General features: G+C 50.4%; 1 protein-coding gene across 9 annotated transcripts in view; it reads left to right on the top strand.

Annotated features, from left to right (window-relative positions):
* DYSF (dysferlin) overlaps window positions 1–10,318 on the top strand; it is a 224,235-nt gene extending 213,917 nt beyond the window's left edge. For all 9 annotated transcript variants that reach the window (XM_010829782.1, XM_010829784.1, XM_010829783.1 and 6 more), the window contains 4 exons: window positions 3,030–3,208; window positions 4,851–4,960; window positions 6,355–6,502; window positions 10,053–10,318. In XM_010829782.1, the coding sequence (XP_010828084.1) occupies window positions 3,030–3,208; window positions 4,851–4,960; window positions 6,355–6,502; window positions 10,053–10,091 (476 nt within the window). In that variant the 3' untranslated portion in view covers window positions 10,092–10,318. The remainder of the gene's footprint in view (window positions 1–3,029; window positions 3,209–4,850; window positions 4,961–6,354; window positions 6,503–10,052) is intronic.
* The last annotated feature ends 5,111 nt before the right edge of the window (window positions 10,319–15,429 follow it).

Below are 15,429 nucleotides of genomic sequence, written 5' to 3'. Positions count from 1 at the left end.
CTTTTCCAATGAGTCAACTCTTCGCATGAGGTGGCCAAAGTATTGGAGTTTCAGCTTTAGCATTCCTTCCAAAGAACACCCAGGACTGATCTCCTTTAGAATGGACTGGTTGGATCTCCTTGCAGTCCAAGGGACTCTCAAGAGTCTTCTCCAATGCCACAGTTCAAAAACATCAATTCTTCGGCACTCAGCCTTCTTCACAGTCCAACTCTCACATCCATACATGACCACAGGAAAAACCATAGCCTTGACTAGATGGACCTTTATTGGCAAAGTAATGTCTCTGCTTTTTAATATGCTATCTAGGTTGGTCATAACTTTCCTTCCAAGGAGTAAGGAAATTTCATGGCTGCAATCACCATCTGAAGTGATTTTGGAGCCCCAGAAATAAAGTCTGACACTGTTTCCACTGTTTCCCCATCTATTTGCCATGAAGTGATGGGACCAGATGCCTTGATCTTAGTTTTGTGAATGTTGAGCTTTAAGCCAACTTTTTCACTCTCCTCTTTCACTTTCATCAAGAGGCTCTTTAGTTCCTCTTCACTTTCTGCCATAAGGGTGGTATCATCTGCATATCTGAGGTGATTGATATTTCTCCCGGCAATCTTGATTCCAGCTTGTGCTTCTTCCAGCCCAGCGTTTCTCATGATGTACTCTGCATAGAAGTTAAATAAGTAGGGTGACAATATAGAGCCTTGATGCACTCCTTTTCCTATTTGGAACCAGTCTGTTGTTCCATGTCCAGTTCTAACTGTTGCTTCCTGACCTGCATATAAGTTTCTCAAGAGGCAGGTCATAGATGTACATAGAAAACCAATTTTAATAAGACAAACAAAAACTGCATTCTAGTGAATGAAAAAATGGTGTTCAGTATAAAATTAAATAGGATCATTTTGTGTTTTTAAAAATAAAGACACTAAAACTACTTTTAAACTCCACAGATTTCTTTTAATTTGATGTTTGTGATTTAATTTAATTTGATCTATTGTAAAAGGATCAGCACAATAAACTGCATAGCTAATTTTTTTTCTTGTGAAGAGAAATTTTAAGATCTACTCTTTTAGCAGCTTACAGCATTATTAAGCCATTTCCTTTTCCCTCTTCATAATGTATTTTCTAATTACATAGTTTGTTTCTTTTGAATAGTTATTGCTTTTATTTTAAAAGTAATAGTTAAGATCTAGAAATTTTGCCATCAAGAAATAAGCCTGTGTTTCCTTATAGTCTTTATGATATACTATCTATGTGTGTATATATAGTTTACTTTATGTTGATATATTATATATGCACTGTGCTATATATATGTTACATATATATATATATATAAACCTTATGTAGATATACTATATTCGGAGAAGGCAATGGCCCCCCACTCCAGTACTCTTGCCTGGAAAATCCCATGGACGGAGGAACCTGGTAGGCTGCAGTCCGTGGGGTCACTAAGAGTCGGACACGACTGAGCGACTTCACTTTCACTTTTCACTTTCATGCATTGGAGAAGGAAATGGCAACCCACTCCAGTGTTCTTGCCTGGAGAATCCCAGGAATGGGGGAACCTGATGGGCTGCCGTCTATGGGGTCGCACAGAGTCGGATATGACTGAAGTGACTTAGCAGCATCAGCAGATATACTATATATGTGTATATATGTATACATAATGTATAGTATATATGTAGATATATATGATATATGTGGGCTTCCTTGGTGGCTCAGATGGTAAAGAATCTGTCTGCAATGCAGGAGACCTGGGTTTGATACCTGAATCAGGAAGACCCTGGAGAAGGGAATGGCAACCCACTCCAGTATTCTTGCCTGGAGAATTCCATGGACAGAGCAGCCTGGTGGATACAATCCATGGGGTCGCAAAGAATCAGACACAACTGAGCAACTAACACACACATATATATAGATATACGTATAGCGTATACATACTGTATATAATATATATGGGTTATGTAGCTACATGGTTTATGTAGATATCCTGTATACAGTTTAATATATAATATATATTAATATAATTTATATATAGATTTAATGTAATATTTAATATATTAAACTATATATATGATTTAATGCCCTATATTATATTGAGACCATATTTAAAATGAGAAATAAACATTCATCTGTAGTTGAGGGATGGAGAGATGTGTAGATGGGTACATAGATTAGTGTTGATATAGAGTTGAACAATTGTTGGAGGGAATAATAACCTGATTAATGGAGATATAGTGCTCAGCAAATGTTAGCTATTGAGGGATATAGATAGTTAAAGCAGATAGCTGCATGGAAGGATAAATGGAGGAAGGGAAAGAAAAAAAAACTACAATAATAGATGCAGTCACCGAATACTTGCAGTAACTGAGCATTCCACACTGAAAAATAGTCTAATCTCCTTTGTGTGGTATTCAAAAATTTCTTTAATATGGCCTCAGTAAATGTTTTTTAGATTTCTCTCTCTCACTTAATCCCTTCAGTAACCTGTGCTCCAATCCCACTGATTTCATCATGTTGTTGGAATTGGATTAGGTGAAACCACATGAAATTACTGTTTTTATACATCAAAGATAATTGAATATCAGAATTTTCATGTGGCTTAACCCAAAAGCTGGATCTGTTCTGGGAGAGGAGGGATAAAATAGTGAGCAGATGAAGCAGTATGGAAAGATAGCTGTGTGGATAACTAGGTGGGCAGATGAACAAACTACAATGAGATAACATTTGTACCTATATCAAAGCAAGAACAAAAATAAAAAATGGGAAATCACAAATGTTGGAGAGGATGTGGAGAAATTGGAACACTCGTATACTAAGTAAGTATAGTAAGATGAATAATTGAGCAGTTGGGATGCTCTGTTAAGGGCAATTCAATAAGGGCAGATTAGTGGGCATATGGATGCGTGAACAGATGGAAGGGAAGCTGAACAGATGGAATGAGAGGTGATGGATGGAGAGTGGAGTTTGAGCCACAGGGTGGTCCTAGGCTGGCAGTGACTGAGAAAGCCTGGTTAAAGCACCCTTCTTTGCCACAGGCTCTCTGCAGCTGGACCTTAACCACATGCCCAAGCCCGCCAAGACAGCTGAGAAGTGCTCTGCAGACCAGCTGGAAGACACCTTCCACCCAGAGCGGTTTGTGTCTCTTTTTGAACAGAAAACAGTGAAGGGCTGGTGGCCCTGTGTGGCGGAAGAGGGTGAGAAGAAGATACTGGCGGTAAGTCAGCTCCATCTGGCCGGTGGAGACATGGGAGTGGCTCCTCCATAGAAATCACAGGCGCAGGCGTGTTCCTCTCCCTATCTCCTGCCCTCCTTGTCTGTTTTCCAAGACCTGTCCCTCTCCCTTGCCACTTTCCAGCCTTCCTGTCCTTGAGGGTTGTATCCCAGCGAAGCCTATTTAAATCAAAGGTGCCTTAATCTCTGTGGATCCTGTTTAATTTATACTCTGCTCTTTGGCCTTAACAGTAATCTGTGTCCTGGGTTCCCCTTTGGCTAGACCTCTGGAAGAGGACAGGCATCATGCCGCTCCCATTTAAGCAGGACCCTACAAGGGACCATCCTTGAGGGACTATTCCCTCTGCCCAGAGGTCTGTCCAGGGGTGTGACTGGGGACCATGAGGAACTGCCCTGCCTCTGCAGGGGAAGTAAATGCCAGTTTATTATTGTCCCTCAGTATCCACGGGGGGTTCGTTCCAGGAGCCCAGTGGACATCAAAATCCATGGATGGTCAAGTCTCATAGTTGGCCCTCCATGGTTGGTGGAATCTGTGGATTGAAACCTGCAAATGAGTGCTGACTGTATATTTATTGAAATAATATGTGTATAGGTGGATCTGCATGGTTAAAACCTATGTGGTTCAAGGGTCAGTTGTACCTGGAAACAGCAAGCAGCCAGCCAACCCCTCAGGTGGCCCTTGAAATAAAATATCCATGTTGTGTAACAAATTATAACAATTAATAAGAAACACTAATGTCTCAAAAGAAAAATGAGTGTGGTGCATGCATAGATAATACACAAAGAAGTAGAGTGGCCATTAAAATTTAAGAAAGTTCATTTCCCCTAGGAATTACATAAAGGAATATTTTAAAATGTGAAAACATCTTTAATGTATTATAGTAGAATGTTTTAAAAACAGAAATGCTCATTGCTAGCAAGGATGCAGAGAGACTCCCCCCTCATTTATTTTTGCCCGGCAGGCTAATGATTTTACATTTGGGGAAACAATTTAGTAATATATAACCTGAAACTTAGCAATATTTATTCCCTTTGAAATTTTTTATCCCACTTCTAAAATCTTTCCCAAAGAAATAACCTCATTAAATTAAAGCTTTACGGTTCTAGGGTGTTGGTTGCAGCATTTTTTTTTTTTATAACAACAAAGAGTTGGAAACAACTTAAATGAACCAAAATAACTAGTTTACTAAATAAATTATGGTCAGCCATTGCATAGAATGTTTTATAGCATTAAAAGCAAACTTTAAAAGAGTATATAATTATATAATAATAAAATATATTATTTTAAGTGAAAGAAACAAGCTATAGAACTAAATCTACACAGTATGGTATTTCATATACTTGCAGAGAAAAATAAGTCTGATGAATAAAATTATCTGATGAATAAAATAAAAAGATAAATGTGAATTATCTTTACATAGGGAAAGTATGAGTGTCCTTTCTTTATACGCGTCTGTAGTTCCTACATATTCTGCTAGGAACGGGTACTTTTATGATCAGATCACCCTGTTATCACTTTTCAAAAAAATCATAAAGTGACCTTGACCTCTGTCCTGGCCTGGCTCCTCTCCAAGCCACGGTGCAGAGCCTTTGTGTTCCTGACCAGGTCCTCCTTGTCCCCACAGGGCAAGCTGGAGATGACCTTGGAGATTGTAACAGAGAGTGAGCATGAGGAGCGGCCAGCTGGCCACGGCCGGGATGAACCTAACATGAACCCCAAGCTCGAGGACCCAAGGTTGGTGCCCAGCCCCTGACCGCTGATGGCCAAGGGGACTGGGAGGCGCAGCCGCAGTAGAGGAGGCCCCCGCTGCATAGCCACACAGAGGTCCCGAGGCCCAGAGGAGGGTGTGACTCATCCCAGGGTACACCTTGGTAGGGAGCAGGTGACCAACATCCTTCCAGGACAGGCTGGGTTCATCAGTTCTTTCCAGAAGCCAGCACTGTTGAGCAACTGATGGTTGTAGGCCAAGCGTGCTGTCATATGGCTTGTGTGTGTTGAGTCCTGGACCTTTCCCTGCCGGGCCATCTTAGCATCCTCACTTTACAAATGAGAAAACAGTCACAGCAAAATTAAATAAGGTCATTCCAAGGAAAGTGGTGAAACAAATTCTCACACCTGGCCTGATTGGCTCTGGAGCCTGACCCAAGGTCTTTGCCCTGAACGAGCTGCTTCTGTGGCTCTCTTGTGGTGTCAATGTGCCTTTCAAAAGGTCTTTCAGTTTTCCCACCTGTGAAATGGGGGCCTAGCCTCTGCCTCCCCTACCTCCCAGATAAGGGATATAAGCCAATCCAGTGGACGTAGAAGGCTTGAGGACAGTTATTGGAGCCTGAAAGATGGCTGTTGGTGGCAGGGGTGTGTGTGAGTTATCGGGCTGTGTTTGCTGGGTCCTTTCCCACGGCCTGCTGAGCTCAAGTCACACTTAGCACAGACAGCCCACTTTGTCACAGAGCTGTCCTGACTGCCACAGGCTGGCCGAGCAGCAGGAGGCACCCCTACCCAAGGGTGCTGGGATCTGGGTGGAAAGATGAGGGAGACCCAGGAGAGCCAGCGGCATGCAAGCGAATGTCAGAATGGCCATTACCGAGACACAAAACCTGCCTGCTCTTTGAACTGTGAGACTGGTCTAGGGGAAGGATCTGCGGTTCTTGGTTGTGAGAGACAGTCACCTTTCTGGGTTCAGTTCTAGCCATCCTTCCCTGACCGTGGACCAGCCATATGCATCTAGGCCCGTAGCTGAGCTTATCTGGAGCTCGTGGGCCGTAGCTCAGCGAAAGTGGAGCCCCTCGAAGCTCTGTCCAGTCCCCAGGTCTCTAGTCTGTGACAAGTCCTGGGTCAGGAAGGGGAGAGCGGCAGGGAAGGTGACCTGGACAGGGTGGCTGATAACTGGGTCCCTGAGGGTGTGCAGGGCTTGATGGTGTCAAGAAGAGAAGCGGGGTGCCAGCGGGGCTCATGCTGTAGCAAAGGCCGGGAGGAGAAGGGGATGCAGATGCAAAGGGACAGGGGCCGGGGGCTGGAGGCTGGGGGGTCTGGGGGCCTGGCTGGGGAGAGCCAGGGTGATTTGGGGGCAGGGCTCCCAGGGAGAAGCACTGGTGGGGGTGCCCTGCTGACCTCTGGGATCTCCCTTGTAGGCGGCCTGACACCTCCTTCCTCTGGTTCACCTCCCCGTACAAGACCATGAAGTTCATCCTGTGGCGGCGGTTCCGCTGTGCCATCATCTTCTTCCTCATTCTCTTCATCTTCCTGCTCTTCTTGGGCATCTTTGTCTACTCCTTCCCGGTAAGCTGGCCCGAGGTGGGAGGCAGAGACCCTGTCTCAGGGGAGCTCCTGGTCTGATACGGGAGGTACAGCTCTTGGCCGCCAGCAGCCCCTGGTCTCAGAGGAGCCTGTCATTGTCCTCCAGTGTACTGGGTGTCTGATGGAGAGGCAGCCTCTGTCCTTGGGGAGTCTGTAGCCTGAGGAAGGGGACACAGGCTCTACTCTGGGGGTCCCCAGTCTGGTAGGAGACCCGTGGGGAGTTCTGAGTTCTTGCCCTTAATGGGGAGACACAGTGTGCTCAGCAAGCCCCTGACGGGCTGTGTAATCAGGAAGGTGAGGCCCTTGGGCAGGCGTGGGTGGGAGAACCTTCTTGAAAGAGGGCGTGCAGCTTGGTCAGGAAGGGAAGGGGAGGTGTAGATGGCGGAGAAGAGGGGAAGGCCCTGTGTCTGTGAGGACAGCACCTGCTGAGGGACTGGAGAGGGGCTTAGGGTCCACCCGGGGACCTGAGCGTGTGCCTGTTTTCTGCAGTGGGGTGGCCTGGGCCGGGGAGTGAGTGAGGATGGGGTGCGCCAGGAGCCTCTCCCCGGTGCAGTGAACACTGGGCCCCTTTCCCTGCTGAGTGCCTGACAAGCCAGCTGATGCCTGACAGAGAGCGACCAGGGCTGCTCCGCGGGCCCCTCCCAAAAGAGAATCTGGAGCTGTCTCCCTTGCCCAGGCTCCCTGGGTCCTCACGGCAGCACCTGAGTGTCTCTAGAACCTCAGACCTTGAAGGGATCACAGGTTCTCAGGCTGATACCTGAGTTTCAATCTCTTCTAAATTTTTAAAACTTTTTAATATGAAAATTTCAAATCCATGTACAAGTAGAGGAACGGTGTGATCAACTCCACGTCACCCTGACTTGAATGGAAAGAAACAGACACCGAGAGAGGGGAGGAACCAGCTCAGGGCTGCAGGGCAGTCTGTGTACAGCTCCCAGGCTGGGGTTCCAGCCACAGCCCTGGTCAGCACCAGGCCGCCGGCCACGTGCACGGTCCCCACAGCGGGCAGTGGAATTACTCACCTGTGAGCTCTTTGCTCTGAGTCCTCCAGGAGAAGGAGGGGTCCCAAGCGCCTCTCCCAGTATAGCTGGAGAGGCCTGGTACCAGCAGAGAGCCTCCTGAGGAAGACAGTTAAAACGGCAGAGCATCCCCTTCAGGCCCTGATACCATGAACTGTGGGGGTAGCAGAGGGGAGCTCTGGTTCAGACACCCAGGCCCTGGCACCCTCTGGGCCCTGAGTCACAAAGGAGGGTCTAGAGCCGGGGTGGCCATGGGTCAGGCTGAGGGCCAGGCCCTTTGAGCGGGCTGAGACGGTTCTAAGTCTTAGTGAGAAGACCTACATTGACCAGATAGGCCTGAGGCTCAGGGGTGGGTAAGGTTATGGGGGTCAGGCTTGTTTGGTTTGGGTGCCCTCTTAGTGAAAGAAGACAAATTACAACTGTTAATACAGGGTTAGCTACTGGGCCCTGGAAGAGAGCAAGTGGTGCCTAGAGCTTAGCTGCCCTGGCAGTGACCTGGGCTCAGGGGTCAGGCCCAGGACTCCACCTCCATGTCTCTTCCCCTGGGGCAGGCCCAGGTGGTCCGTTGGGGAGGCACAGTGCCCCTCGCCTGGCCTGTCCTCAGGCTCACCTCCTCTCATGTTGTTTATTCAGGCAAAGACTGTGTCCGGGAACCAAGGGTGAGTTCTGTGGGTGATGGGGGGGTGGTGAGGCTGGTGCTCCGGTGAGCTGGCGGTCCACGAGGAGACACAGTGATGCCAGGACCACGGGGAGAACAGGGCACAGCCTAGTGCTCCACGGTGAGGCCGTGCCAGGGAGTGTGGGCAATGAGCTGGCACATCCCCACGCTCCTGAGCAGGTGGTCTGAGAAGCGAGCACCAGGGAGAATTGTAGAGCCCTGGCCCGCTCCAGGCCTGCTGGGGAGAATCTGCCTCAAACATTCTGGTTTGAGCATCACTGTTGTGTGAGATGGAGCTCCATGTGGAGTCATGAGCTGGTAGCTGCTTTTGGCTCTTCCAGGGACTCCCCAAGTGACCTCGGCTGGGACCCCCATAGGCATGAGGCAGGGCTGGGCTGGGTCAGCACTGACCTGCTGTGACTAGCACTTTGTGGAGGGGAGCTGTGTGGGGAGGGGGCTGCATGTCAAGCCAGCCTTCTGCTGAAGAGCCAAGGGGAGGGCAGGGCCGGGCCCCAAGTAAAATGCCCATCTCCTCGCTATGCCTGGGCCTGCCCCTGGCCAGCCGGGCCCCACCCTGCAAGGCGCCTGGGCAGCGGACTGGCCTCAGGGACCTGGGGAAGGGGAAAGGAGGTCCAAGCTGCCTGGCTGGGAGACAGAGGGAAGATTTCCAGTCACTTCCAGCCTGCCACCCTTTCTCATCTCAGGGGCAGCCTTAGCCCCAGACCCTGTGGGCAGGCCCTGGGCAGAGCCTCTTCCCTGTCTCCTGGGTCCCCAACAGCAGCATCCGTCTCTTTTGAGATCTTCTGGGAATTGTCCTCTTCAAATACCAGCCCTGCCTTCTCTCCCAGGGCTGGTGTGTGGGCTCGGCTCCCAGGCGAAGGCTTTGGGGCGAAAGGGGCAGCCTGGACCTGAGGCTGGTGATGCTCTCACCTGCAGTTCTTTGCCACACGCTGGGCATGTCCAAGTGGCTTGGTCACCTGGTGGGTGCCAGACCCGTGCCCCTCGCCTAGCTTGCAGGTTTTGGGGGCGGAGGCCTTGGTGGAGAGGGGCCCGGGGCCAGGGCTGCCACCTCCTTCCCCGCGTAGACCTAATCTCCCATCCCCTTGGAAATTCCCCCGGGAGGGGGACAGGAGGGCAGCCTGTCTGTTTCCCCCAAGCTCTCCCCCAGAGGCCGCCGGGAGCAGGGCCAGCGTGGGGAGGCAGGAGGCGAGCTGGCGGGGAAGGAGCGGCGGCTTTGTTTCCAGAGTTGGCTTTCCCGGGCGGCGCTGGGGAACATACTGTCCCAATTAGGAGCCCTGTGCTGTGTTGTATGTGTTTTCATGGTTTTGGGGGGGAGGAGTGGGGAGGGGAGATTCCTGTCAGTCCTGCAGCAGCCAGGGCTTAATCAGGGGTGACCCGTCTCCAGGGCTGGCCTGTGTTGTGGGTCATCCTTGTACACCACCCCTGCCCTCGGCTCTCTTTTTGCTTCTGGGGAGGGAGCATGGTGGCCAATGAGCCAGGGGTTCCTGTGTGTGGGGAGTTGGGAGGGGGGTGGGGAGAATCCCCGCTGTGCCTTCGGGCCACCTGTCTGATGGAAGGTGCCGGGCCTGGCCAGGCTGGGGCAGAGTCCTCTGGGCAGAGCGGACGCTGGGAGTGGGCCCTGGTTGATGGGGGAGAAGACTGAGCAGTTCAGGCGCCGTGGCCCCCAGGAGAGTGTGGGCTGGTGTGGCAGTGAGGCTGGAGGGCGCAGTGTTGAGTGTGGAGCATGGCGGGGGTGGTGAGTGCGAGGTGCAGGCAGGTGGCTGAGTCCTCTCCCAGCTCCTTTTCCCCCGCAGCTGTCACCACCTGTCCCTACCTCCTCCCTCCCTCTCTCCAGAACTATGCTGCCATGAAGCTGGTGAAGCCCTTCAGCTGAGGACTCTTACCCCTGGACTAGCTTCCTCCACTGCCCGGCTCGGTAGAGCTCCTCCAGATGTTCAAGCCTGACCGTCCTGCCAGGGTGGGCAGATGGACTGGCACACGCACCGAGTGCTGTGACGTTGAGCCCTGAGATCACCGCTGTCATCATTTCTTTCTCCCCTGAACCGAACCATTTGGGATCAGCCCATGTGTATTTCAGTATAAAACAGTTGGAACCACAAAGCAGCTTTGGTGTGTGTCTCTGTGGCACCTGAGTGGGGTGACTGAGCAGGGGATGGGTCCAGGTGGGCGGGGGTGTGGGGTGTGCCGTCTCTGCTCAGTGGGCCCGCTGGAGCTGTGGATCTTTTGACAAGGAAAGTGGGGGTGGCCTGGGCCTGCCTGGAGACCCAGCGTGTTCTGCTCCCGAACTCTGTCCCCTCTCCTGTGCCCTCCTCCCTCTGGCATCTCCTCTTTCTCACCCACACTTCTCTCTGCTTGGGTGGGCAGTTACCTGCACCACGCCTGGAAGAGGTTTCACGTAGGCACATGGAGCCCCAGAAACTCTCCAGGCAGGGGTAGCTTCTGGATTCCTGGCTGTGACCTTGTCTCCTGTACTCTTGGGATGTCTTAGGGCTCTCTCCCTGTTTCCTCGCCCTGCTCTGGGCTGGACAAACACACCCTTTTCTTGTGATCCGAGCATCTCATTAGCCATTGGTCTGACATATCTTGCAGGGATCAGGCTTCATCTACAGGAGCAGCAAGAACACACTTAGAGAAAAACCAAAGAGTATGAAAGCATTGTTTCCAAAATAGAGGCCTCTGCCTCTGTCACCGGAGGGGCTGGAGCTCTGGAGCTCAACCTGGTGGCCTCCTCGCCTGTTACCCAGGAGGGCTTCTCTTGTTTCCTGCTGTGAGCTGTTCCCGTGGCCCAGGACCCAAGGCCCCAGAGTGAGCCTTCCAGCCCCTCTGGCTCTTCCCTGCCTGCTGGGACCCAGACAGGCCCTGCCTCATCCCACCTGGTTGGCGGGACTAGGGATGACTGGGATGGGGCTGATGGCCTGAGCCCTCCTGGATGAGGGAGCTACATCTTGAACACAGAGTGGTTCTCTCTTCAGGAGAGGGTCTGACAGAGGATGCCCTCAGTGTCCAGCTCCCCGTGGGCCCTGAGAACCTGGGTGGCCAGTCCTGAACCCTGGAGCCATGTGGCCATACCTTGCACAGAACAGGCAGCAGGGACCAGAGTCACCCATCTCTTCTGGGTCATGAGCCTTCCATGAATATCCACCATGGAGGTGGTGGATCAGTGATTCCATGGAGAGGACTGGAGGTAAAAGGAAGAGGTGGGCCTGCAGCTTCAGGAGGTGCTGAGAAAGCTTTAGGGTCTGGGGAGACCTGAGAATGTTTGAAGGTAGGGAGGAGGAATCCACTAGGGAGGGAAAGATCAAACATACAAGAGAGAAAATGGGATAATTAATGGAACCAGCTTCCGGAGAAGGAGGGGAGGGTGTTATCTTGGAAAGAAAGTTCTCTTTTTCTTACAGGTGCAAGAAGGCTGGAGGAAATACATGCATACATGGGACTGTCACCTGGGTTAAGTGAATTTGTGGGAACACTGTGCCCACTCATTAATATTTTCTTTTATTCATTTGCTTTTTCTTGCTGCTTTGAGTTGCAGGTAATAGAAACCATTACTTAAACTAGTAAAAGGACTATAATGGCTTTATAGAAATGAAACTTTCAGGATTGGCTTCAGGCAAGGGCTGATCCAGCTCCTCAGTTAGGTCACCAAGACTTTGCATTCTCTCTCTGCTCTGCCCTTGTCAGAGTTGGCTTCTGTCTAAAGCTGACTCTATTCCTTTGGAGTCTGGGGTTAAAGCTGCTCCTTGGAACCCTATAGGCTACCAAGCAAAACTCAGGGGGAATGAGGAACAGATAGATGGTGAGGGGATGTTGTGTCCAGCACATGTTTATTGAGAGAGTCTACACAGCAGCCCTAGAGCAGGTTCTGAAGATATAGCAGTGAGTTACTTATGACTCCTGACCTCCCATAGTTCCCAGTGTTGGGGGAAAAGTGGATCCAGAAACCACGGTTATTTTTACTCTTAGAAGGATATCAGAGATGGGCCACCCCAGGGCAGGGAAAGGATGTCATCTGAGTGGAGCGTTGAACTGCCCCCAGTGGCTAAGACTGGAAAGCTTTGCTGAGCAGTAGAGATAGAGACCAAGACTCTGGCTGTCCAAGAGCCCAGATCCTTTAGGGTAAGGCTGAATGTTGAAGGGCCTGTGTCTGCAGCTGAGGAGTTAAAACTTCATTCTGGAGATGAGAAAGTGGCACGGAAAGAATTCAGGCTGTGGCCTTGGTCAGAGTCGTGGCTTCTCAGTGCTTGTCCTGGGAGGCAGGAGTCTTCTGGGAACACGTGATGGTGCTTCAAGTTGTGTAAGCCTATGGCCTTTGACAGGGCGAGGGTCCAGTGGTCTCACTCAGTTCTCAACAAGGTCTATGATCACAAGTGGTAGAGAGCAAATGCTCAGGGTGCTGTGTGGCCAACTGTAGAGGCCATTCTAGAAGGCTGGTCCATTAGTCCAGGAGCCAACTGGGAAAGGTCTGAAAGGCAGGGAAGGAGTCATTCATTCATTCACTCACTCATTCAAGATGTACATACATACATACATGCACACACACACACAGAGCCGTCTGTGTACCAGTCAAAGTGCTAGGCTTTAGAGATGCAATACTGAGCAGGATATACATGGTTCCAGAGCTGACAATTGAGTGAAGGGTGGGGGGAAGCAAACAGATAGGTAAAGGGTGACAAGGTCAAGGGCTGGGTGTGGAAAAGATGGTAGAGAGAGCAAAGACTAACCATGACCAGAAATGGTTTAAAGATCTGTAAGAGTCTCCATAGGGCCCAGAGCCGTTGTTCTCAGCCAGGGCTGATTTTTGCCGCCTTGGACACATTTGACAGTATCTAGAGACAATTAAAAAACATTTTTTTTAAATTAATTAATTTTTGGCTGCACTGGGTCTTTGTTGCTACAGATGAGCTCTCTCTAGTTGAGGCAAGTGGGGGCTGCTCTCTAGTTGCCATGTGTGGGCTTCCCATTGAGGTTTGCAGAGTTTGGGCTCTAAGGCACGCAGGCTTCAGTAAGTGCAGTGCACAGGCTTAGTTGCCCCATGACATGTGGGATCTTAGTTCCTGGACCAGGGATTGAACCCACATCCCCTGCACAGGCAGGTGGATTCTTAACTGCCGGACTACCGGGGAAACCCCTGGAAGATGGTTTCATGAGTGGTGGGACCATTCATGAAGTCCATTTTGGACAAGAAACTTCAGACATCTTTGGGGTGCCATCAAAATACTCTTCCTGCCCTCCACGTCTCCCTGCTGGTCAGTCTCTTCCTTCACAAAGTTCTAGAAAGCATCATCTACACTTTCTGTCTCCATGTCCCTACCTTGCATTCACTCCACCCACTGTTATCTACTTCATTCCTGTGGTGGAGTCAGTGGGTCTCCTTCTCCAACAGTCAATCTCTCTCTTTGCCCCTGTGTCCTTGTGCTGAGAAAGGAGCCCGGCCCCAGTCCTCAGGGAAGGAGTTGTATTCAATCAAGTCAATCATAGTTATTATCCTTGTTGATGATTGGTTTGGGAAGAGGTTTGTGACTCATATATGGCCAATGAGGTGAGAGGAAGGTGTGGTGATTACTAATGGAAAGGTGCTGGAAAAGTGTCTTTAAAAGTTTTATCCCCAATAAGAAAGAACAGATCCTTCTCTAGAGGATCTTCCCGACCCAGGGATTGAACCCAGGTCTCCTGCATTATAGGCAGACGCTTTACTGTCTGAGCCACCAGGGATGTCTAAGAAAGAACACACAAGGAGGCAAGCCTTCATCTTTTGTCTTTTAATCTTGTTATGGAAAAAAGGTGATGCCTGGAGCCATGGCTGCCATCTTGTGATAATGAGGGGCAAGCCCAAGAAAGCAGGTTGACACACAGGATGGCAAGAACCCGATGCTCCAGGAGGCTGTCAAGAAAGAACCAGCTCTGGCACTTCCCTACTTCCAGAGGTCTTTTAGATGGGATCATAAATTCCTCATTGTTAAAGCCGTCTTTGGTTGGGTAGTGTGCTACCCACAGCTCAAATCATCGTTGTTGATAGATTTCGTTCTGCTCCCCTGAAGACTGTTTTTACTGCAGTTGCCAATAACCAGGGCGGCCGTGTACAGGCACCACATCTAAGACATTATGAGTTTATTATTTATTATAACAATTTTCCCACAGATGGCAGTAAAGTGTTTTGTTCTAATAAAATCAGCGTGTTACGGTTTTCTGATAGAAGTAAACTACCTTGAGGAAAGGGCACCTTTTTCTAATTCACACCAGGGCCCTGTCTACCCTGGTTGTTAAATCTGTGGACGCTTATCCTCCCGACTCTCTGCAGTGGCTGGAAGCACTGCGCGTGCTCTGCTTCTTGATACACTTGCGGCTTTTGGCTTCCATGGCACCACAGTTGCCCAGTATTCCTCTTCCGGCCTTGCCTTCTCCATTGGCCTCTAGTGTTTCCCAGCTCTTACTTAACTGGGCCCTCATTCTTACTCTGCACACCGCCTCGGCCGCCTCACTCACTCCTGTGGCTCTGATTGCTCTCTACAGACTATTGACCCTGAAACCCCTATTTTGAGCCCCATTTTTGCCCTGTGCTGCAGCCATGTTATCCAACTGCTTACCCAGTGGGCGGCTCCCGCAAAGAGACTTAACAAGCACCGCAAACTCAACCCCTGCCCACCACCCCTGCTCGACATCTCTGTCCTCCACTCCATGAGAACAGGCTCTGCCCTGCTGTTCCGTCCACTGACCCCGTTACTGGAGCTCAGTGTGTAGGAGGCATCCCTGAGTCCTACCGCCTCCTAAGCCTATATCCCAAACATCGGCATTTCCCACCAATTTCCCGGCTCTTGAATCTCTCTGGATCAAGCTACTTTTCTTCCCAATGCTGCCACCCCCATTGACTATCAGGCCCTCAGCAGGCTGGTCATTGGAACCTAGGTGCCGCTCCATCAGTCTTCCCCTTCACCATGCCCCAGGTCACTGTCCACGGGTGGCCAACCCTGGACCCAGCTGCGGCCCCTCCTTCCAGCCCCCATCCTCACAGGGGAGGCCGACCACGCTGGCCCAGGCTTCTCAGAGGACGATCCTCTGTCTTTCCTGCCTCACCTGTTGCTTTTCCCTGTGGTCTCCTAGATGCAATCCTGAACAAGCCTGGCTTTGGCCTGTGGCTCAGGCTTCAGCGTGGTACCTTCCTCTAGAGGGTCTCCCACGACCTGTCCTGGTGCTCATCGACCACCGAAACCCCG

This window comes from Bison bison, unplaced genomic scaffold, assembly GCF_000754665.1.
Source record: "Bison bison bison isolate TAMUID 2011002044 unplaced genomic scaffold, Bison_UMD1.0 scf7180017864508, whole genome shotgun sequence".
NCBI lineage: Eukaryota > Metazoa > Chordata > Mammalia > Artiodactyla > Bovidae > Bison > Bison bison.
The sequence above is the reverse complement of the archived record's forward strand: the minus strand, read 5'-3'. Positions and strand labels throughout refer to the sequence as shown.